Source organism: Dryas octopetala, chromosome 1, assembly GCF_963921425.1.
Source record: "Dryas octopetala chromosome 1, drDryOcto1.1, whole genome shotgun sequence".
NCBI lineage: Eukaryota > Viridiplantae > Streptophyta > Magnoliopsida > Rosales > Rosaceae > Dryas > Dryas octopetala.
Window position 1 is genome coordinate 24339526 of NC_141366.1, and position 24153 is coordinate 24363678.

At 35.3% G+C, this 24153-nt stretch overlaps 1 protein-coding gene across 2 annotated transcripts; it reads right to left on the bottom strand.

The window, feature by feature from the left end:
* Positions 1 to 4837: 4837 nt before the first annotated feature.
* DGS1 (dgd1 suppressor 1) lies at positions 4838 to 24025 on the bottom strand. Of its 2 annotated transcripts, none has more exons than XM_086247945.1 (14): positions 23730 to 24025; positions 21058 to 21172; positions 19238 to 19438; positions 18774 to 18911; positions 18447 to 18608; positions 17674 to 17868; positions 12925 to 13025; positions 10585 to 10674; positions 9065 to 9137; positions 8950 to 8978; positions 8728 to 8851; positions 6419 to 6529; positions 5255 to 5355; positions 4838 to 5092 (listed from the first exon to the last, which is right to left on the bottom strand). In XM_086247945.1, exons 1-14 carry the CDS (start codon positions 23948 to 23950, stop codon positions 4972 to 4974), a joined length of 1782 nt encoding a protein of 593 aa, XP_086104071.1. In that variant the 5' UTR covers positions 23951 to 24025; the 3' UTR covers positions 4838 to 4971. The 2 variants fall into 2 exon arrangements, with proteins under 2 accessions (XP_086104071.1, XP_086104079.1); XM_086247953.1 differs by having other exon boundaries at positions 4960 to 5092; positions 5238 to 5355.
* Between the last annotated feature and the right edge of the window lie 128 nt (positions 24026 to 24153).

The window sequence follows — 24153 nt, forward strand, 5'->3', positions numbered from 1 at the left end:
TTTTTACAGATGCAATTGTATTTTTACAAATCCACTGATTTTACAGATGTATTTATTGTATTTTTATAGATGCACTGATTTTTTTGTGCAAATGCACTTGTTGTATTTTTAAAAATGCATTGAGTTATTTTTCTCAGATGCATTGATATATATATATATATATATATAGGCTCCTTCTGTTGAGGTATACCTCAACTTATTTATGTTGAGGTATACCTTGTTGGGGCCCACACGAGTCGTTTTGTGTCGATCCGAACCGTTCAATTTTTACATCTCCGTAAATAGATCATCCTTGCAAAAAATTAGCCAAATCGGAAATTATTTGCCTATCTAACTTTGATCAAATAAATGGACGAACCAAATATTTTCGATGAAACCGTCTATTTGTTTGATCAAAGTTAGATAAGCAAATGATTTCCGATTTGGCTAATTTTTTTGCAAGGATGATCTATCAATGAAGATGATCCTTGCGAACGGTTCGAATCGACACAAAACGACTCGTGTAGGCCCCAACAAGGTTATACCTCAACATAAATAAGTTGAGGTATACCTCAACAGAAGGAGCCTGTATATATATATATATATATTTTTAGATATATTGAGTTGACCCTTATTTGAATTTTAACATTTAGCTAACTTATTTGGCTGTTTGTCCTGTAGACCAATAATTTTAGTTGTCCTTGCTTCCCACACAACACTTCAGGTGCGATCAATCCCAAACATGTGCGATCGATCATACAAAATCTTGCTGCCAGAGAAGAACTCCAAGTGGGACACTACACGAAATTTGGGCATTGGTGACAGGCAATTTGATCACTGCGTCATCACTAGAGCCAACTGATTAAATCCTTTCAGTGATGAAAAGTCCCTCGTCACTAAAAATAGCAGAATTAGTGACCACATTTTTTATCACTAAACACCTCAAAATTTTGTCACTAAAACCTACCAATTTGTCACTAAATCCAGGGGTCACATGCATATCTTAGTGAGGAACATCAATCATCACTAAAACATTTCGTCACTAAAAATCATTTTCGTCACTAAAAGTAATTATTTACAAACCATTATTTGGTTATTAATACAAGTTCTCCTTAATGTTATTGATTACTTGTCAATCATGGTTTTACATATGTTTTCCATACAACTTACTAAATAGTATATATCAACTGTGTAGTCTCATCTGTACCCTCATCAACTCTATGGTAGGTCTCCCGCTGTCGGCCACATCGATGAGGCATGATACCTTTATGAAAGCTAGAAAGCTAAAAACTTATCAATTATAAAGATGTACATTCACTGCGGAATTAAGGAATCTGAAACCTAATGCTCTGATACCAAATCGACAGGACTGACCCCCAGAATCCACCCTAGACCTAGAGATGGCCCTGTGCGGTCCAACATCATATAGACATCGGGCTCATTAACTTGAACTACCCTTGGGTTTAAAATAGGGAAATCGGTCAAAGGAAAATTCTATCGAAATTTCAGCAGTCTCTCCTGAAAATATGACTATCCCGACCTGTGAAAAATGAAGGAAACACTTCTAAACCACAACAGCCACCCCAATCATAACCAAAGGGTCTCAGACCCGTCAAAGTACAGTGATACAATTCGTTATCATCCTAGCATGGTTTATCAAAGCCATAACTAAACAAAGTTTACAACAAGATAAAAAGATTAACAAAATGGGAACATTTTCCTCAATTTTTCTGACTAGCTTCCTTTTGGTGCTGCTGCATGATTTAAATTGTTTCCATTCATTGGTTATTCCCTTCACAATACAGCTTTAATGCACTAATAATATACAGACCAATTCCTTGTGAAAAGAAATTGTTTTTTTTAGTTATATTAATTTTATTACCTCTAAGATTTTGCATAATTGCTAAAGTTCCTAATAACGTGGGCTGAGTTTGTTTCCTACGTTATTATTATTTTTAATATTATTTACAAATGAGAAAAATTTACAAACATGACACATACTTTAATAGTTGTTTCATTTCAGGATATTAATTTTGATTCGTATTAATGGATGACACATACTTTTATTTTGTGTTAATTAAGGACTTTTTTTTATCTCAACTTTGGCTTGGATCCATCAAAACTTCACCAAATTTAGCAAACTTATATTTGGTTTAAAGCTATGCATCTTCTCTTTACAATCATATAAAGATTACTCAAATCGGACATGTATAACTCCAGATAATTGGCCTAAAAGTAGGGTATTTGAAATTGTCCAATCGGACATCGGGGCAAAAATTTGAAAAATCGTTTCGGGTACCCTACTTTGGGGCTGATTATCTGGAGTTGTAGAGATCTGATTTGGGTGATTTTTATACGGTTGTAAAGAGGAGATGCATATCTTTAAATCCAGTATAATTTTTCTGAGTTTAGTGAAGTTTTAATAGGTCCAACGTCGGGCCAAAGTTGAGATAAAAACTGAAAAAAAAAACATAGTCTTTAATTGACACAAAATGAAAGTATATGTCCTCCATTAATACAAAACAAAATTAATGTCTTGAAATGAAACAACTATCAAAGTATTTGTACTCTTTGTAAATTTTTCCCTTTGAAAATAAACAAATTTTACTACTAACAAAAGCAACATTACAGAGCTTAGTGGACAAATAGTCGACCACAATAAACTAACAAAAGAAAACGAAACCTGTCAGCCATAAAACTACCAGTGACTCAGTGAGTATAAAACCCAGATTAAACCAGAAAAATACCAAATAGAACTGAAAACTAGACAAAAACTATAGCTGCTTTCCAATGAAACAAAATTGCCGAAAATGAACAGCCACAAAGAAATCAACTGTAACCCATAGTAGTTCTAAATCCATCTTTCTACAAATTTATGTCTTGAATATATACTTCCAATGTTACATCTTTACATTGACATAGAATAGGGTGCTAATGGCATTACTGAATCCCTACATATATTGCTTACAAAAAACAAGAACGAAAACCTTTGCTTATTTATGGTTTTTAGTATTGTTGGGGCCTCCTCATTTTAGTCTTGTCTACTGGTGGATGGTGGTATATATATATATATATTTCTGCATTTAAATTATAAAATTCATACATTTAATTACCATTTTAATTATTCAGAGATTGCTACGTAGCTAGGTTTTCCTCATTTTGCATGGCATGTAAAAATTGAGTGCTTTTCATGGTAGACTCGTGACTTGTAATCCACTTCATAGTGTCTTCATCCGTTGGATAAACATTGATCAAGAGGAGATACAAGGACTTTGTTTCACTTGAAATTGTAAAATCTTATAATGTTCGGTTCTGATTTATTTTTGTTCGTTTGTTTCTTGCTAGCTAGGATATATATTTTTGTTTTGTTTGACAGCTCTTCTTTTTCCTTTTTTGCTTCAACAATTGTCTTCGTTGTGGTTTGGCAATTCTGGTGCAAGGACCTCGTTGGCTCCAAGCTCAGAGGTCGCTGGCGAAGTCACCAGCCCTAGATCTTGCTTGGATTTGTTATTGCCATTGCACTTAAAACCTACCTATTGAAGAACAAAAACTTCATACAAGTTCGCCTTCAACCACTCCCATATTTTGCATCATATTTGACATTTTGTTTTTTCTTTGTTTATTTTTTCAACTAAATTTCACTTTTGGTCATTTTAGTTTGGTTCAAGTTCCACTTTTATTGATGGGCACCTGGTACTCGAACATTTTCTTTACTCCTTTTTAGCCATTTCTTTGAATGTCCTTGAATTCATTCGAGACAACGAGACGTGAGCTGTAATTTCAGTTGTTTTCATTTTGGTCATATACTTTATAAATCATTGCAATTCAAGGACACACTATTATTTTCATTGATTACTTTGTTAAATCTATCCTTAAATTGCCAACGGTTTATAAGTACATAACTGAAAACGCAACAAATCAAGTTTTAATGACAATTCCAGATGAGATTTGTTATCATTACACTCTCTTAAGGAACGTTACCAAGTCAAACTTTGAGGCAGCCGTGTAGCTAATTAAACATATTTATTTCATTCCAAGTAGATTTTTGCAAACATTTAAGTTGGCACCTAGGTGTTTCCTGCGCTTCTAGACGAGTAAAACATTAATATATAAAAACTTGAATTTTCAACGAAGTTTCCCAAGTGCATCTATAAGAAGGGCTACTAACAATAACATGATTTATACAAGAGCACTTTCAAACAGACCATAAGTGTCGCACTCCTTGGCAAGCACCTTATACAACTACCATTAGCATGCCTGGTTTGGCATTTTCAGTTTATCCTATTTGGAGGGAGCGCAATAAGAGGATATTTTAGAGTTGGACCAGGTTGTTTTCAATGCCTTCATAAAAAATGTGAGAGATTATGTACACTTAGTTTCCCATACGATTCCACCCTCCCACCAGCTATCAACTTAATAAGTTCCTCATTTCAAATGCCATAACATTATGAGTATATGCAATTTAAATGAGCCGTTAGGGTTAGCCCAGGTTGTAAAAGTGGATGAAGTAATGGGTTATAATTACAATAAGTCCACGATTTGATTCCCTCAAATGTAACAAAAAAAAAAGCAATTTAACTGATGCGGTTGGTGTTACGTAACCATATTCAGTAGAATCACTGAATCATAAGTAAACCCTCCATCGTGTGTGATTCTCACCAACCACAAATAAAACTGTTCCCTGAATACACAACTTGTTGTGACGCACGATAAATCTTCGACGGCCACAGCAATTGGTAGCAACCATAAATGTAACAAAAGTTTACTAAACAAAATAAAGAATGTACTTCATAGTTATTATGAAAAAAATAAGAAAAACATACAAAATAAAGATTGCTACTCAAGTCTCTTCTAGGCATATCAAAACTAATGTATTGCTGCTCTTTACTAGTGCTAATGTTTCCCTCACAAATTTTTATAATGGGGCATTTACGGAGGAAAAAGATGGGAAAATAATGAAACAAGGGGAAGGAAGAAAAGAGAAAGATGTGCCTACTGGCGTGTCACTGCAGGAAGCAAACAGTCGTACACCCGTTCCATTCGTGAGGTTACTGTGAGTTTATGTTCCTTTTGAAGGCTGGGCTTTGCCAAATCCATTATATCCTCGCTCAACCTGTTTGCAATATAACAAGTAAGCTATTTGTCCAAATAAATTATGTACTTCAGAATAATTCCCTCACCTAATTCCCTCACCCAAGAATGCAAGCAAGAACACACAAAATGAACTCAAACATAGTATTTAGGGAGTATGTATATACAGCGTTCTGAAACAAACCATTGCCATTCACCAGTTGCTTTTGCGTGCCTCTTGACAGCATGGTATAGGCGATCCAGACTATACAACAACAATCCAAACATGCACTGCGCATCTTTCTCCTATAAAATACAAAAAAATATCAAGACTATTTGTTTCTTCAGAATCTCAAACAAAGCAACAAAACAGCATAAATTAAGTATAGTGTCAATGAACATTGCGCAACAATAATGATCCCGGTTAACTTCACATCAGAAAGAATATATAAAGAACATGTGAATAAATAATTTGAAAAGATTCTATTATCTGTCATAGGCAATCATGCTACAAATAGAAACAAGGCACAGCAAGACTGATTAATCCTTCCACAATACCGCACAAATGTGAAAGGCTGTGGCTAAGGGTGTCACAAGTTACTCTTTGTTGGAAGCTAACCATGTGTATGACAGTATGAGGCACCAGATAGATTTTCATTTGGAATTATGTCTCATTACACTATTATGCTGATAAGGTAAATATGAAAAAAAAAAAAAACAAAAATGGAGTTATTTATGTTGTTAAGGTAAATACATCAGTTTTCCATATAAATTAGGAGATTAAATGTTACAGTTTTTTTTTTTTTTTTTTAAGCAACATTATTGTGCCCAATTGCCTAAATCTTTCAAGCAAAAGCAAAATCTAATATGCTTGCATTTGTGTGGAATTAAAGAGAAAAATAAATGAAAATGAAAAGCAATCAAGTAGTAGTAATTGTTGCCATCTTCTGTTGTTGTGATCCTAATTTTAGGTTTTTAGCTATATAATCCTTATTCTGACATTATTATTTCTTAATTTGTTAACAGTTATATATAATGCTTATTTCTCATTAGTTGATGAATTTCTTCTCCTGTGCAAATCTTTTGGATGTCACTTAGTTAATCGCTTCAGTATACATATCAGGCATAAGTAAGAGAAAAAATAATGAATCCTTTCAATACTTCTCGATGCATATATACATATAATCCTTGAATTGCATGAGTAAAACAGCAGCTTGATATGATTGCTTTTTAATTTTATTTTATAAATGAATGTCATTTGAGAAAGTTGCCCCTTTACATTATTGATTTGTATACCTTGGCACTCTTCTAGTAAACCTTCTATTTATCAGGGAGAAACAAAACAAAATGTCTAGAATTGAATTCTTACCATCCCTTGATCAACAAAAGTATGATACTGCATAATCCTTTTCTCAACCTCCACAACAAGTAACCTCCTCTGGAGCCGGGCAACTCTTCCCCTACCTTCTGCTCTAGTATCCTGATTTACATAAGCAGAAATGAGAGTGAACAAAATACAACAAATGGGTAGAGAAGAATACATATATAAAGATGATGATTTCAAAGGGGTAACTGCTCTATAAAGCAGGTTTGCACTATTGGAATGTTTTCAAAAGAATTTAGCTTTCATGTCCTTTTATAATGTTCATCTGGCCTACACTGTGAGGAATGTAAAGTAACTTTTGTAGTCCAGAATGTAATAAATCGCTGAACATCTCACAATTATAACACCTCATACAAATTTTGAATGTCAGAGACAGAAAAAGTATACAGAGAGTTGAATTCTAGGTGTTTAAGAAAGTGTCAGCAGAAGGTTCTGCTGCTGGCCACATGAGGAGGTAAATGCTCTCAATCAACAGAGTTACAAGCCCTCACATAAGTGTATTAAGGACATTTTTTGAGAGAGCAAAAACCATCTTATTCAACGACATTTGAATTTTCACATAGCTCCTTACGTTTTATAAAATAATGACATTTCTTTAATTGTTCTTAATTTCAACTCTCACAATATTTCCACATCTATTCATATCTCCATATCTAGTATACCCAACGTATATTTAATATGAAATATTTAGTTATGCATTCATAAAATTATTTGGTAAATTTACGAAAACTTACATTTCAAATCAAATATTTATCTCTCATGTACCATTTTTTAACATATCAAAATAAAATAAAAAATAAGAAAACTCTATCATATTTTGAAATATAAAATTAGTAAGTAATCAATCGTTTCTTCTGTGGCTATCTTCCAATTATTAATAATAGAATTGCCAAAAAGGTCAATGGTCTTTAAGCCAAATGATATCTCTGCCAGTAAGTCAGGAGTGAACGGTGATGTCATGGGTTAAATTCATCTTGAGCTGAAAACTAAACATATTTAGGCTATACTACATTTTTTGATACATTTAGTTTGGATCTGGATCAAATCTTGAATTTAGACCAAAATTACATCTATGTCAACTTAATTGTGAGGCAAAAAGCAAAAGTGGAGGGCGCAAAAGAGGGAGATGGAAATACAAGGATGTTTCATAAGGTGGTGAATGGAAGGAAAAATAGAAACTTAATAAAGATATTAAAGTTGGGTGATGGACTATAACTAAGGACGGAGAAGGATTGAGGAAGAAATAATTGACTTAAAGACTTTATTTGAAAGAAATGGGCGTACGACCAATATTAGAGGGTTCGGTAACACATCCTATATCGGCAGAAAAGGCTAGATGGTTGGAATGGCCTTTTATAGAAGAGGAAATTAGGAGGGAAATTTTTGAGTGCTGTAAAGATTCCTGGTCCTGATGGATATTCTTTGGGGATGTGTCAGCACTGTTGGGAGATTTTAAGAGAGGGTTTGTTTAGGGTGTTTGGGGAATTTTATAAAAATGGGATTATAAACATAGGGAGTAATGAGACCTACACGTCCAATCCCCAAGAGAGCAGATGCTGTAAGGGTTGGGGGCTTTAGGCCAATAAGCTGGGTAAAGCGTTTGTACAAGATTATTACAAGGTACTATCCCAAACGTTGATGAAGGTGTTGGGAGATACAATTTCTCAAACTCAAGGACCACTTGTTAAAGGGATGATAGATTTTGGATGCTGTTTTAATTGAAAATGAGGTAGTGGAGAGGTGAGGAATGTTAGCGTGAGAATAAGAGTTTATGTTTATAAAAAGGAAAAATATCAATTTAGCTGGTTACGTGTCTCAGACACCCATGGATTTATGTGTTTGATGAATTCTGGGATATGGAAAGAACAAGAGGTCCTGTTGTCGGTTGGGTTGGTTGTTTTAGAAGTGTTATTCTTCATGTCCTACAGGGAGGACTTCCAATAAGAATCCCCTCTGGATTTATAAGGGAGACTGCGGGATTTACGATAAGAATCCTATTTGGATTGACTTCCCACGATAAACTTAAGTGTAAGTCAGAATAGTGGGATTGACACTTAATCGGGGTCGGACCCCAGGACCATCTTGGGTTCTAAGGTGGAGTTCGGGGGGGTTTTAAGTTGGAGTCCTGGGGTGCTCCTAAATGGTGTCAACGCAAAAAGTTGGAACCAATGAGATAATCTATAGCATGAAAATACATCTTCATATGGCATACACTCACATGTGCAGTAAATAACAATTTCCACTAGAATCTTAAACTTAAGAACAGTTAGAAAAACTTCAGATAACTCTCCTACCCGTTTGAACCATGCACGCAATAACATCAGCAGAATGAGCGAGAAAAAGAATGCCGGTAATGCAGCTAGAACAGCAAAATTGATCTCATTTGCCCTCAGAATCTGGTTCAGTTCAAGCATTGCCCTGTTCATAAGATTATCTTTAGGAAGCAAAACACAAAACAAGATAGTGAATCTGAAAAACTTGCTTATTTACCAAAGATAGCAGAATGAGAAACTCACGTTTCAATATCCAGCTTTAGCTTCTGAACCTGTGTCGCACCAAGCATTGGTAACATGAGAAATACTATAAACAGCAGGAACTGCATTGATAGGTACATGACTAAATGCATATTACCTGGATCAGTAAAGCACGAGCCAGCTCTCCATTAACAAGGTTCTGAATAGGATGTGTAAGTTCCTTTTCGTACCTATATATTCAGAAAATTAACAAATGCACCTCTTTTCATACAAGATGTGGGACTTGCTAATAAAATTAATAATTTATTAACAAAGCCTTTAATAAATTAAATTTCAAATGCAAACTAAATGTGGACAGGAAAATTTTGAACTTTTAAGTGCAAGAGAGAGTGCAGAATTTACATCTTTTGTTTCGTACGTTCCAATAATTATGTCCAACTATCTTTCTTTACCTCCTAAAATGTTTTCCCGTATGCAAAAGTCAGCAAAAATATATTTTCCAAATTACGCTCCTACCAGAAGTCCTCTTTTCCTTCAATCTTAAGTTGGAAAGTCAAAAAAATAGGCACACTAATGGAAAATAACAAATATAACAAACACTGATCTGTTATTTTGACAATATTTTATTTTTAAATATGAAAACAATTCCACTTTTTTTTTTTTTAGTAGGAAACAGGAATTTGAATGAAAATTAAATTTTAAGAAAAAAAACACACACACACACCAAGGGATGGATAAGAAGTCTGTCTGACCCAAGCTACAAAAGGCAAAACACACTAGGACCAACCAAGCAAAGTGAAACAAGCACAAAATTCCAGCCCAATCACGATGACTCAGAGTAAAGGGAACATCAAATTGCTTTGACAAAGACGCCCATAAGGAATCCGAAAACCTAGTTCTGTCTCAAACTGAAACCAATCTTCTTCCCTTTCTTCAAAGATTCTTCTATTCCTTTCCTTATCTTCAAGAAATCTAATTGTCCCAATAAATTAAAAAAACTAATTTTGGGATTTATGAATTCAGTCTACATAATATCAATAAAAAAACTTAAAATAAAAAATACATTGATATCACAGTAGAAGGATTGACGTGTTTTATTTTTTTGATATTAGATGGAGTTTTTCATTCTATACAATTCACTAGTCTTGATAACTGATATTGACAAATTGTTATCTTGGTTTTGTCCCATCCTGTAATCTGAACGAGTGGCACGTAGACTGACTCTGGTAAAAGTTCCTTGACATTTCTGATCATATAAATGACCTGGTTCAGATGGATCTTAACCAATTGAAAGTGAAGTCTATTATTTCTGTATTAATAGATTAATGAATGGCATATTAAATGCACTAAGAAGATAAAATCTAAAATTACAAATTCGCATGAGACCCTTCATATTTATTATATTTTTATCAGGTCGCTACATGAACAAAAATTCATTGAGCTTGGACTGGCTACGCAGCTCTGCAACTAATAAATTGGTTGGTTTACCATGGCACACATTCAGCAATTCCATAACATATTTTCCAATTTACATTAAATTCCATGGTCTACTGCATCCAAAAGTCTCACAGATGTTTCAAGGAAATTGTTAATGTCAAGACTCTGGACAAAAGAGCATAAAAACTATTTTAAATATTTCCACAACCAACTAGCAGCAAGCACAATAGAAATACCAACCTCGCCATAACTATTTCAAGCATTTCCTGATCTGATGCATTCTCCGGGATTTTTTCGCCTTTCGTCTGCTCACTGAAAGCCAACAACATTCTGCAAATCAAGCAGATAGAAACGTTAGGGATATATCAATTCTGCATTCTCTGGGAACTTTTTAACCTTTGGTTTTTATGTCAGCTGAAAAATAAGCCAATTCAAAACATAACGACCATATACAACAAATTCCATCACATAATTCCTCTAAATATTCCATATACAACATATTCCATATCACATATAGTATTATGCCTAGTATAAGTGATTTCCAATGGCAAGAAAATTTTTCCTCTAGTACATATATTGATGTAACTAGCAGGTACCACAACTGATCCAAAAGATGAATAGAAAATGACATAGTGAAGATTTAACAGTCAGAAAGATTCCTATTTCTTCAAAACCACATTATTCATTTTGTATATCCAACACTGATAACATTTTCAAGTATCTGATGGATATATCCAGATAAGTTGATACCATGTTCTTGGTCCCACTGGTCTATTAATTCAAATGTGGACTGTGTAGACAAGAATGGATCCATTTTAGAAGAGGGCTGCTATTTGCACACCCTTTCCTCACTTTTTCTCACTTCACACCCCCATACTCCTCCCACAATTAAAATTTCTCATATACACACCCCTCCCAATTACCAAAATATCCCAACTTATACACTCCCCTTCCAAAGTTTTCACACCCCTGAAAACCAACACACACCCCACCCCGACACCTCCCTCAGCCACCCTCACCGTCGGCAAGGTCGCCGGCGGCTCAACCCTTCCCTTCCCTTCCCTTCTCTCTCTCCCTCTCTCCTTTCCTTTCTCTCCTTCCATTTCTCTTCTTCCCTCTGCCTCTTCTCTCTCTCTCTCTCTCTCTCTCTCTCTCTCTCTCTCTCCATACACAGCCCACCCCCTCCCTTGCTCCTCCCCCCACCCAACTTGCACACATGCATGCAGAGCCGCCAAGATCACGCCGACCACCCAACCTACCCAGCTTGCCGGAGAAGAAAACAAAAAAATAAAAAATTTGTAAGTGGTTCGGCGGACCAGTGCCGAAACCGATGGTTTCGTTCAGTAGGTACCCGCCGAACAATCCTATTTTATTCGGCGGCTACCTACCGAATGAAACCACCGGTTTCGGCACTGGTCCGCCGAACCACCTGCATATATATATTTTTTTGGATGTTCAGGGGTGGCTGGGTTCCTGTTGCTGGGGTGGTCCCCGGAGCATGTGGTCGCACAGAAAAGGAGAGAGGAGAGAAGGAAAGGGAGAGAGAGAGAGAGAGAGAGAGAGAGAGAGAGAGAGAGAGAGAGAGAGAGAGAGAGAGAGAGAGAGGAGGGGGAGGAGTGTGTACGCACGGGGTGGCTGGGTTGAAAAGCCAGGGTGTGGGTAGTGGGAGTATGGCAGGGGGAGGTGGTGCGGCAGGGGGAGTGTTGCAAGGGGAAGGTGCTGCGGCAGGGGGAGGGTTGCAAGGGGGAGGGGAAGGTGGTGCGACAGGGGGAGGGGAGGGGGATAGCAGAAGGAGGAAGGGTGGTGGAACGGGTAGGGGGAATGAGGAGTGTTGCAGGGGGAGGTGGTGTGGCAGGGGAAGGTGGATGAGAAAGGGGAGGGAAGGGGGATGACTAATCTGGGAAGAAGAGAGAGGGGTGTGTAGTGTATTTTCACATTGGGGTAAATTTATAATTTCACTAATTAAGTAATAGGGGTGTGTAAAAAGAAAAAAAAAGGGTGTGCAAATAGCAGCTCTCTTTTAGAATATTTGGAGACATTGAAGTTTATTATGGCAATCTAAGGATAAAAATATCAATGTCAGTAGAAATATCGATGGTCTAGATTTACGTAAATATGGACAGATATATCGATATCAGCAATAGAGGAAAAGAAAATGAATATTTGCTTTAAATCATGGATTTGCATACTTGAGGCAATCTTTGAATTATCCATTCAGTTTTCCTAATTGTAGTGAATTAAACGACTAACTTAATATTTCCTCTTTAACAACATATCTTTCTCCTCCATGCTTTTTATTTCTCCCTAATAATACCATTAGAGTAGACAAGTTATTCTGTCATGGTTAAAGATTTCAAGTCTCCACATTAATTGTGAATTAAACGTCATCTCTTTACAGTAAAAAATGACAAACCATCCACCACTGTCAAAGCCACTCACAATGACATAAAACTGGACAAGTCACAAGCTGTTTGCTGACCACTTTCATGACTTGAGAAAGATGATTTGCATGATTATCATTTACTATCCAAGATTCAAGTAAATAAAAGTTTGAACTGAAGTGGGAGATAACACATTAACCTATGAAGAGAATTAGAAGTTAGTTGTACTTCTTCAAACTCCATCATTCCTTTGTGCCTTTTCCTGAATGTCTCAAAAAGTTCATCTCTAATAGACAGAAGCTGGAAAAAATTGATTCAAAAAAAGAACTTGAGTCATTAACATATTCAGAGATATTTCTACAAATATGAACAACGTTAATTGCTTATAAAGTATTTGGAGAGAGAGAGAGAGAGAGACCGGTGGCGGGGAAGAGTAATTGTCAGCTTTGCTATGATATTTAAAATATAAAAAATATTAACAAAAAAACTACAGTACAATATCATCTTCATTCTCAAGTACATACAGGCAGGATGAAGTTAAATGGAAAATATCATCTTAATTGTAGATAACATGTGAGGTTAAATGTACACTTCACATCTTTCCATACTTCTGTTGAGAGGATCTGAAACTGGTTAGGATATCGCTACCTAGTGGAGCATGAGAGGATACGAGCAGACTTTAATCAATAACGAAAGCCTATGTTTTCATTAAGAAAAATAAGCAACCTCTATTAGTTGCTACTGGAGCAAATCTAAGTAGTCAAAAAGACTTCAAATAGCCAAAGGATGATTTTATGAATAATCAAAATCGAGAATCTTGTCTAACTGTGGTTTTAGCCTCTATATATAAGAATATGGATACTTCTAAGAAACAATTACAGAATAAAATCCTAGCTCTTAATCACCAATATAGTTTCATCCATCCAAAATAACTCAAGGAACAAAAAGGCGCTGATATTTGAAAATCTAAGTACTGCTACATGATGCAGAAATTTGAAACTATAAGTGTCAAATTGGCTTTCTGCATGGTATTAATCAATACAATAATGCTAGTTGTCCCACATTTTTTTTCCCACATTTGTATCCCACCTGATGTGTCATTACTTTACTAGAAGGGTATTTCCTTTTTCTTTTTTAGGTTTTATTTTTTAATTTTTAGTGTCCAATGTATGAATGCCATATAAGATGGTATGAAATTGTGGTATAAACATGTGGTAAGTGTAGCATTACTGTAATCAATATAGATTATTACAAATATATTTTTCTATAGGAAACAAAGACATTATTATGCACATATCAAAAAATTACAAACTCATAACAAGTCGTGGACAAGTCCAAAAGTATTACAAAACACAAAGGGTAAAGCTAACAGTACAATAGCTACCTCATCAACAAACTGCAGCTCCCCAATTTGAAAAAATAAAAACAGTAATACCGCTAAACTCAGTATTTACAAAAGCCCATTAAACAAAAGGTAAATTAGTGAAAAGCCACTAAATTCATCCCGGCTGAGTAGTAAACACTCACAATTAGTTTATTTCTTTTCCAACCATTTTTTTATAATTTGTTACTTGTTGCAGCCCTTAGTCAAAGCTCATTGTCCATGTGTTTGGATTTTTGTTGTCCCAAATTACGTTTCTATCCTTTTTTCCTTTTTTTTTTTTTATGTAAACTACGCTCACTCTGGGGTCCGTGTGCCACTTGTATACATGATGCATGCTGCACTACTTGGACTCCAATTCTTAGAGTCTTGAACTATGATATTTAAATAATAAATAAAAAACTCACTTGAAAAAATAAAAGAAAAAAACTATATCATACCTAATTTTTATTCTTTTTATAGTAAATTAGCTAGAAGCCCAAAATATCTGGTAAAAGTTATACTTATTTTTGGGGCCCATGCAAGGGCTTAAATAAATTTTTTTCCCAAGTTGATAGCCATTCAAATGGTGAATTTTTATTTTATTTTATTATAAATAGGTGTTTCAGTAATACAAAAATAATGTGTAATGTTGTCACATATATTAAAAAAAAACTACATCATACAATCATACCTAATTTTTATTCTTTTTATACTTATTCTTGAGGCCCATGCAATGGCTTAAATAAATATTTTTCCCGTGTTAAATGTCGTTCAAACGAAAAAATTTTAAATTTCTTTTATTCTTTTTTTAATAGATGAATTGATACTTTCTTAGTATTGTCTAAGATTTATTTAGGGTTGATTACATAAGTCGTAGATTTATCATTTTAGAGCTTGGGAAATAGGAAAACTCATGAAGTAAGTGTAAATCATTGAGTAATATAAATCTAACTAATTAAGAGTCACATTTGAAGTTTATTCTAGTAGGATTTAATATTCTTTTAGAGTTTAAGGTTTAGGATTTAGTATTCATGGCTTCAGCCCTAAATAGAATACAAAATCAATTTAACCCAAACTGAGACTCTCTCACTAAGTTACACTTATCTTGAAGAGTTTCAATTTGCTGAAACTGTAATTCTCATTGAGTTACACTTTATCTTGGTGTGTTTATGAATATATATATTAGGAAGTATGAATATTTAAGGTTCTGGAGAACATGGATGAAAAAAGAAATTACATGAAAATAGTATAAAATAAAAAGCACACCAGGTGTCTAAACTCTCAAGCCAGCTGTTCGAATGCTCAGTGTTTGCTCTAAAAATACAAGTCAACTGAAGAGTAATTCTCGCTGAGTTACACTTTGGTTTAAAGCTGATTAGTTTAGGTTTTTATGGATTATTGGGAGCTTAAGGTTGATTACTTTAAATGTATATTGTAGTTTTAGAGCCTAGAGTTCCTAAATGAAGTCCAAAAATATATAAATAAATACATATCAATTAAATATAATTCTTGATGAGTTACACTTTTGTTTATATGTGGTTTGATTATGGATTATAGGATGTTTAGAATGGACTACTTTAAATCAACTAAAGTGTAAATGGTATAATACATCCCACAAACTAAAGTGTAAATGATTCAACAAAAAAGTACAAGCAATTTTTTTGGTCTGTATCAGAATGTACAGCTAAATATATAAGCTGTGATTTGTGTTTTTTTTTTTTTTTTTTTTTTTTAACGTCGGGCTGGGTTTCTTGTTTAATTGTATTTTGGGCTGATTCTAATTGAAATAGTAGTGTGGGTTTTGTTGGGCTTTGCGGAAAGTATAGGCCAACCCTTTCAAATATAAGTTATGCCTAGTGTTTGACTTTTCAAATTGTGGCTGGAAACTAAATGAGATATGGGCTGGGTTTGGTTACTATGAAATGTTAGTATTAAATGGCCGGAAATTTATGGACTCAAAAAAAAAGGGGAACATCCCTAAAATTTTTTGGTAGGAAACAAGACTTCATTAATCAAACAGAAAATGTACAAAACTGAGGACCAGGTGTCCTCTAAAAGAAAGCAAATCAACTACACATATATCCAAGACATCTACTACAGAATGCATTAATAAACAGCAGCACTCCAATTTGAGAAAAAAACAGAAAACAAGCTCTCCCTAAACTCTAATGACACGGATGCCTAAAGACATGCCCTTCACATCCTCAAATATATGACTATTCCTTTCTAGCCAAACGACCCAAAAAAAAGCCATTACTGCACGTCTTCCCAGCACCAGACCCTTCTTCCTTCCTCCAAGAAGCTTATGCTTCTCACAGAATATTGCCCCATATGGGAATCACCCAGCATAAATTTGCCTCCCTAAACTCAGTAGTACTAATGCTCACTAAGATGCCCAAAACCTCTCTTTGTTCCATAACAGTGAACCCTTCTCCCAACTCTACTCTTCAAAAATTCTATCATTCCTTTCCAACGAAACTGCCTAAGAAACAACCATCACACCGCATCTCTGCATAACCTTTGTCTTAGACTCTCCCTATCTATTTCCTATCGGTTCTGCATCACTATGCAGTCAAAAATCACATTTGACCTAAGCATATACAACTAAACCCAGCCTTTATTGCTTCCCCTCCCCCAAAAAAAAAAAACAAAAAACAAAACAAAACAAACAAGCAAACAAGCACCCAGCCTTCTATCCAAATTGATTGGTACAGCTACAAGAATTCTTATTCAAAATTAAATGGGATCCATCCCCATTATATTCCATCTACAGCCATAACCTCTTGCAGAAAAATCCTTCCTAATGACATCTAGCTTTATTATTCTTGGTCACCTTACTCCCATTTCCTACACTCATTTTATAGGCATTTTTTTTATAAGAAACAAATTTTATTAAATCAAACCAGGTACAACATCACAAACAAAATAAACTATGCAATACAATATCTACTCAACCTTAGCTACAAGATCAATTCCTAGTGACTAGACTACTGCAGCATTCCAATTAGAAACATACGCTGCTGACACTGATGCCCATAGTGAATCCCAAAATCTGACCCTCTCCCAAAGCTACTCTCCTCTACACCTCTTGCATCTTAAAAGTTTCTCTTATTTCTTTCCCCCCAAATGACCCACAAAATAGCTAGCATACAACATCCCCTCAGCACCTTACTCCTCATTTATTACCCTATCTTTCTTCATGCTACCTCTCATCCACCTCAGCTTGTCCTACTAACAGTCAACATCCTCATCTCCAATGCACACATTTTATGGCTGTATTTTAACAAACCAACACTCCGTACCAAAAAGTATAGCGGGACAAATATAATCTTACAAAACTCCATCAGATTACCAACAACGCCCCAAATTAGACTAGCTCTTTGGCTCATCAATATCATCAGCTACCTTATGTAGATTTGTTTTATAATTATATATCAAGAGATCAGCTGGCAAATTAAACTTCACGAAAACAAGGCAAGTTACAGGGCACAATAGCCTCCCTTGCTTCCATTCAAAGAAAATAATTATAATTTATTCAATAGCAATATAGAAACTAAGAACAAAATGCAAAAAGGATAAATATACCGGTTGTTCTACATGATCACTAAAGAAGCTGACTGTCGAATCCCTTGCTTCACGAACCCAATTGTCAATGTCATGACTTCCCATCAGACGACTATGTCCTATGAGCCACATAGAACAAACTGAGAGGCCAACCACACCACATGTATAGCGGATCCAATATTGAGTGACTTTCCTTGGTTTCCGATGTTTGGCAACCTAATTCCAAAAAGAGATTAAGTAAAGAAAGAAAAAAATTAAAAACAAAGAAAAGGTTAGTTTGCTGCATATGTCAAAAGATGGATTGAGTATACAAACAAGAAACCAACCATAGGTCAGTTGGAAATACACAAGATATTAACACACACATAGTTATCTTTTTTTGATAAGAAACGAGAAGCTGACTCTAATAGGAAAATCTGTTAATACTCACAAAAAACTATTACAAGATGATTGGAAATCTGAATGCATTTACAACTATTAATAATGGATGTATGTTCACAATGTTTTTAAAGTTATTAATGAATATACATTGTACATTCATAATGCACAGACAATTCTATGTACTATAAGGTTTTATGGAGTGAGCAGGATTTGTTCATTTCCTTGGAGAAGCCTCTGACATCCTGATATAATTACTGACAATGGTGTAACACTTGATATACATGTTATCAACACGGAAGGCACTCATTTTCCTGTACAATTCTTCATGAACTCTTAAACAGGTACAAGTTTTAATTTATTATTAAACAAAATCTAATCAAAGGGAGAAAATAGAATGTGGCAGAAGCTCTTACAATAAAGGACAGATAAGACTCCAGTTTGAGAAGATTTTGATAAACCAAATTGATAGCATCCCTAATTTCACAGTCTGTCCACTGGGATCCTTCTTGATTTATTTCAGGCAGTTTCTCAAATAGGAGCGGAGATGAATAGCTGCCTTCGACAGATGAATCAATCTGCATGATAATTGCATAAGAAAGATCGTAATTTAATTAACATATTACAATTGCTTTTTCCTCTTTCTTTATTTTTGTTTGGGCATACCAGATGGTGAACACAATTTCAGAAATCTCTGACCATTACTGGTCATAAATCTTTAGGTTGTATGTTCATATAGCTACCTGGCGCATTGCATGAAGATGACCAACAGAAGCCTCTAATTGGAAGAATAAGCTATTAATTCTAATTAATAACGAGGGCAATGAATTCTCTGGATCCTTCACCAAATCCTCCCCAAACCTGTCAATTTCCATGTAAACCTATACAAACCATCATTGATGTAAATCATATTTAGTTAAATAAGCTTAAAAGAAAATAGTAAGTGCGTATCTGCAGAATGTTTTCCTGAAATAAATAACGATGAAGCTACACTGCATGCAGCACAAACACTGAGCGTGAGGAACACACATGACTACAGCTGGTCTAACATTGACCTTTTCTACTCTCTCTCTCTCTCTCTCTCACACACACACATGCAAGAAAAGTACAATATGGAGTGTCCTGAATAGATTAGAGACCATCATTATTCAAAAAAAAAAAAAAAAAAAAAAAAAAAAAAAAAAAACAATAACAAGGTAAAGCAAACCTGGGCCAAAAATGTGGCAAGAGAACATCTTAAGCTATTTAATATAGCTATCCTTTCAGATATGTGAGCAGATGCGGAGAGGGATATATTCTGTATAGAACCTTCAGAGACCCAACCATTTATCAGCTGAATTGTTCCATCAATAAAAGCCTGTGGCCCTCTCTCAAGCACCATGAATTTTACTTTTTGAGCATTTGATCCCTGAAATCAGAAATGTCAAGCATGTATATAACATCTGTATTTGTGTGTGTGTGTGTGTGTGTGTGTGTGTGTGTGTATGGATACTTCAAAAATATAACACGCACACTTAAATGGAAGAATGAAATGTAAAAAACAATGACAGAAATGATAATCTATGTTGAAACACATCCAAAACATCCTACCATTTGGTTCGATCTTTTATTTTTCAATTTTTCTTTCCAAAGACTACTTATTGAAAGAAAAAAAATCTAGGACTTTGCCGAAAAGCAAAGATCTGTCAAGCCTATGACAAACAACATCCACTCCCTCTATCATTTTTTAATTTTTACCAGGTGAATTCAGCCTCTAATAAAGATGGAGGAGCTTTATGTAAGGTTTTGGGTTTTGCTGTGGCCATCTGTTATAGCATATTTATCTTTCTCTTCTATTCTATTAGACTGGAAGACAGCAACTGGATATATATATATATATATATATATATATTTTAATGAGAAACAAAACTTTCATTGGACAAATGAAAGAGTACAAGTCAATGGAGAAAGTGTCCACCGAATTACAACAAAAATTCTACATTAGCTAGGAAACATCAACAAAATTATAAACAGCTAGAAAGCATCAACACCTCATAAAGAAAAACCTAACTACAGCCACTAGTACACTGCTGCTTCCCAATTTGAAAATATAACAGAAAGGAAGAGTGTCTATATGCTGAAGAAACATATGCCCAAAAAGAACCCTTTCCCATAACTGATTCACCTCCTCCACTTTATATCATCAAAGCCCCTTCTATTTCTTTCCATCAACATGACCTAGAAAATTGGCATCATAGCACATCTACCCGAAACCACACCCTTTTTCTTGCCACCAAAAAATCTAAGCATCTCACATAAAATGGTCTTGCAGGAAGCAGGAATAGCCCAACTTAAACGGTGTAGCCTAGCTTTTTTTTTTTTTTTTCTTGTAGATAACAATATGTGCCCCTTTTTTTCTAGCTTAATCTTTAATCACTCTCCGTTTGCTCCTACATCCAAAAATTCTAAATTCCAGCTAAATTGCCTTCATCGTGACTTATCTTTCCCCCTTTCACTTTCCTTGCCCCTCTCTTCTCATAAGTAATTAATCTGTCCCCTTGCTAGGACTGCTAGCAGCTCTGTTATTCGTAAAGTTTTACTTCAAAGAAACCACAGACACCTTCATTTTTTACACAACCAGCTGAATTTTTGCTGGATTTTGGTAGGGTTCACCAGTGGGTAAAGAGCTTGAGGCCACTTTGGTAGTGATGTGTTGGGGGATATGACTCATTGAGTTTCCCACTATGTCCAACAAATTAAAAAGCTTGTTTCAAAAGAAAATTATTTTGCTTCTTAATAAAAGAAAATAATTCTTTTATTACTTTTTACTTTCTAAAAACTATTGATCATAGAACATCTTAAATATTAAAAAGCAAAATACATTCCAAGTGCAAACCAAATGGTTCCATATGCTTTTTTTTTTTTTTTTTTTTGAGAGAGAAGAAAGTACCATATGTCTTATTAAATGGAAGACATTTCTTTTTATTTTTTACTTATCCATCGAAACCATAACAAAAATAGGAACGAAAAAATAAATAAATTTCTCACCTCAGCCCTAGATTGCCAAAACTGCAAATTCTTCTGGATATTATGCAAATTGGAAAAGATTTGCTCCAAAATATCATGAAGAACATCAAAAACTCTAGATGCCTCCTCCGTAACCCTACATGTTTACAGAACCAAACTTCACAATCGAATATAAAGTAATAAAAGTACATTAACAATGGAATTCTCATGTGTCAACAGAGTACGAATGTCTGATGGTTTATCAAAATAAATTTGGAGAATCTCATAACCATAAAAGCAATAATCGATGGGCATTTCCTAGAGCGTCAGGTTTCAATACTGGTGCGATGCAAGTTGTGCAATTGCACAGGACCCCTGATGAGTGATGACAGTTAAGGTTATCTGATTATAGAAGGATAATGGAACTTAATCTAGACTAATTTATTTCAGTCATTAAATTTTTATCACATGTGTTATTTAGGTTCTGCATCAACCCCCAACAATAAGGGGCCCTTTAGGCTTGACAATTTTGTTCAATAAAATCACACTTTTAAAGATTATGATAAGAACCCTACCTTAGGTAGAAAAAAAAAAAAAAAAAAAAAAAAAAACTCTACCAAAAACTCTCTCGCATTAGTAAATAAAACAAAACTCTCCCTTTCTACCCCCTAGCCTAACTTGGAGAAAAAACCTCCTAACTCCATGTCCTCATTCTTTCACTTTTATACGGTGTTTCAGTTATTGTTTCGATTAAGACTACTGAGTTGTTCTTATGAAGGCTAAAGTTGTTCTTATGGAAGGCTAGCATCTTTTTTCCTATGGTTTCTGTGTTCCTTGCAAAATGGAAATGATTTGACTTAATTATGGTTTTGTTTAGGGTTGGGTTTCACCAGTGCTTCTTCTTCCTCTGCTGCCTTTTTCTGTTTATTGCCGACGATTTTAAAACAACAGTATTCCTCCAACATAAGCGAAACCGAAGAAGAAACTCTTTCACCCCCCCTATCTATGTTGGTAGCCCAAATTTCCAATATAACGACCAATATATGGGCAATGCAGCTGATATTTGCATTACTACCTGTTGGGATGTTTGTTAGAGGAGAAGACCGTCCGTGTGTCATTTACCTCAATGGTGTATGATGTGTAAAAAAGATCCTGGGAGTGTGAATCATTTGTTTTTGCACTGCCCAGTAGCCTTATCTCTTTGGCTAAGGTTGTTTAAGGGGACTAAGCAATGTTGGGTCATTCTAGTTGAATGTGTCGTGAAGCATAAGTTTTTTGGTAGAAGGAAGAAGGATAGGGTGTTGGGGAGTTGTACAAGGATGGCTGTCTTGTAGGTATTCTTGATGGAGAGGATTAGACGAAATTTTTACGGAGTGTTAGGGGAGGCTGTCCATCATCTTTGGGAGAGAGTTCGTTTTTGGGCATCTCTATGGGCTTCATCTTCTTCAGTGTTTTTTTTTTGTCTAAGTGCAAAATATTTATTTGGAGAATTGAAAATCTTAAGAGAGTTTTTATTTGGTATTGACCTCAGAGTGTTTTCCTAGCCCACCAACCCTTGAGGCCTCTACATTGCTTTGGCCAAATAACAAAGCTCTATTGTTCAGAAAGGGATGAAGGTCAATCTGTTTGACCAACATCACCTCCCATGACATATGCATCGACTTCCTTTTGCATACCACTATGCACTCCCAGTTATGCTACATCAATTGAAATTTCTTGCTATATTGATTCATCCATTCTCGATGATGTTCAACTCCAAAGGTACTCCCCTATCATAATTCGTCTTCCTTGCGTTCAACTTGCTTGCTACATTAAGTTCATGTTGATCTTTGCTAGTCCTTTGGTTGTCAATCTTATCAGTTCTTCTAATCCCAATGAACACCAACTTGGGCAAGTGATTCACCATTAGCTCCCACTCCATAAACTTCTTTCCCTGAAGCATAATAATGTTCTGTACGAAGCCATTTTCCCTGCTCTTAAAAATGCTTAAAACACACCATTCATGCTTAAAAAATTCTGAATTGTTACCTCCTTCGCCTCCCTTACTTGTTCTAACAACCAACTAGCACAACTGATGTAGAGCAGTAATGCAGCCACCTGAAAATGGCTTGGCTGGTGGAAACTCTACAATTTCAAGAGCATGTTTACCCTTTATACATTTTCTTTAATTAGGTTACATTGCATCTACATTGTACTTTGTATCCACATTATCTATTCTAATTAGCATCAAGTATCTTTCCTAATTTTGTTGTCCAATTTCCCTATATAAAGGGATCATTTTGTTCGTTTTCCCTTTTCATAGAGTGATTCTGTTGCCCCCGGTTGAGTTTGTTATCACCATCTCATCCCTCTCACATTCGCCGTGCATCAACATCCCAAACCAAATGGACTCTGCTAACTCCTTTGCCTATTCCTTCACTGCCTCTCCGAAAGATTGCGCATCAACTTCTACTATGATATGTTTCTGTTCAATCCTAGAATCTCTGGTTAAGTGTTTTAATCTATGTCTCGCCTCTCTCTTTCCATTCTTCACTCCCGCTACATTTCTCTCTGCCCAATTCTTTGTCCAACATACTATTATCTCCAACAGCAGAAAATGCATTACAAAAATATAAGTATGTATATATATATATATATATATTTCTCCCTCAATTTTGTCGGCAAAGAAAATGATACAGAAAAAAAAAAGTAAGAACAGTGAGGAGTGAGCGTACAGAGAGGAGTCGAGTGAACTAGAAGGCAATGGGAGGGGAAGACATGCTCGGCGTTTCCGTGATCCAGGCCGAAAGAAAATTGGAATTTTCCCGAGAAAATTGGAGTCAGAAGAGGGGAGGAAACGGAGGACTCGGTTCCAGAGATAGTTGGAGTAGAGCGAGACGAGGGATTTGAGGCCGTGGGTCTCGTTCCCCTCGATCGCTGGAGCTGGAGTCTCCATTGCCGTGAAAGCTTTCTTTCTCAGTGATTGAATGGGGGGTACAGAGTGTGGGAGAGAGAGGCGCGCCGAATGGCGAATGCATGAAGCAAGCGTGCGAATGCTGATACCTTGAGTACCGACTTTATATTCTTGACCAAAAAGAAAATGGAATTTCTATATGAACACACGTTATTTCTCACTACACACCCCCTAAATTATTTTTT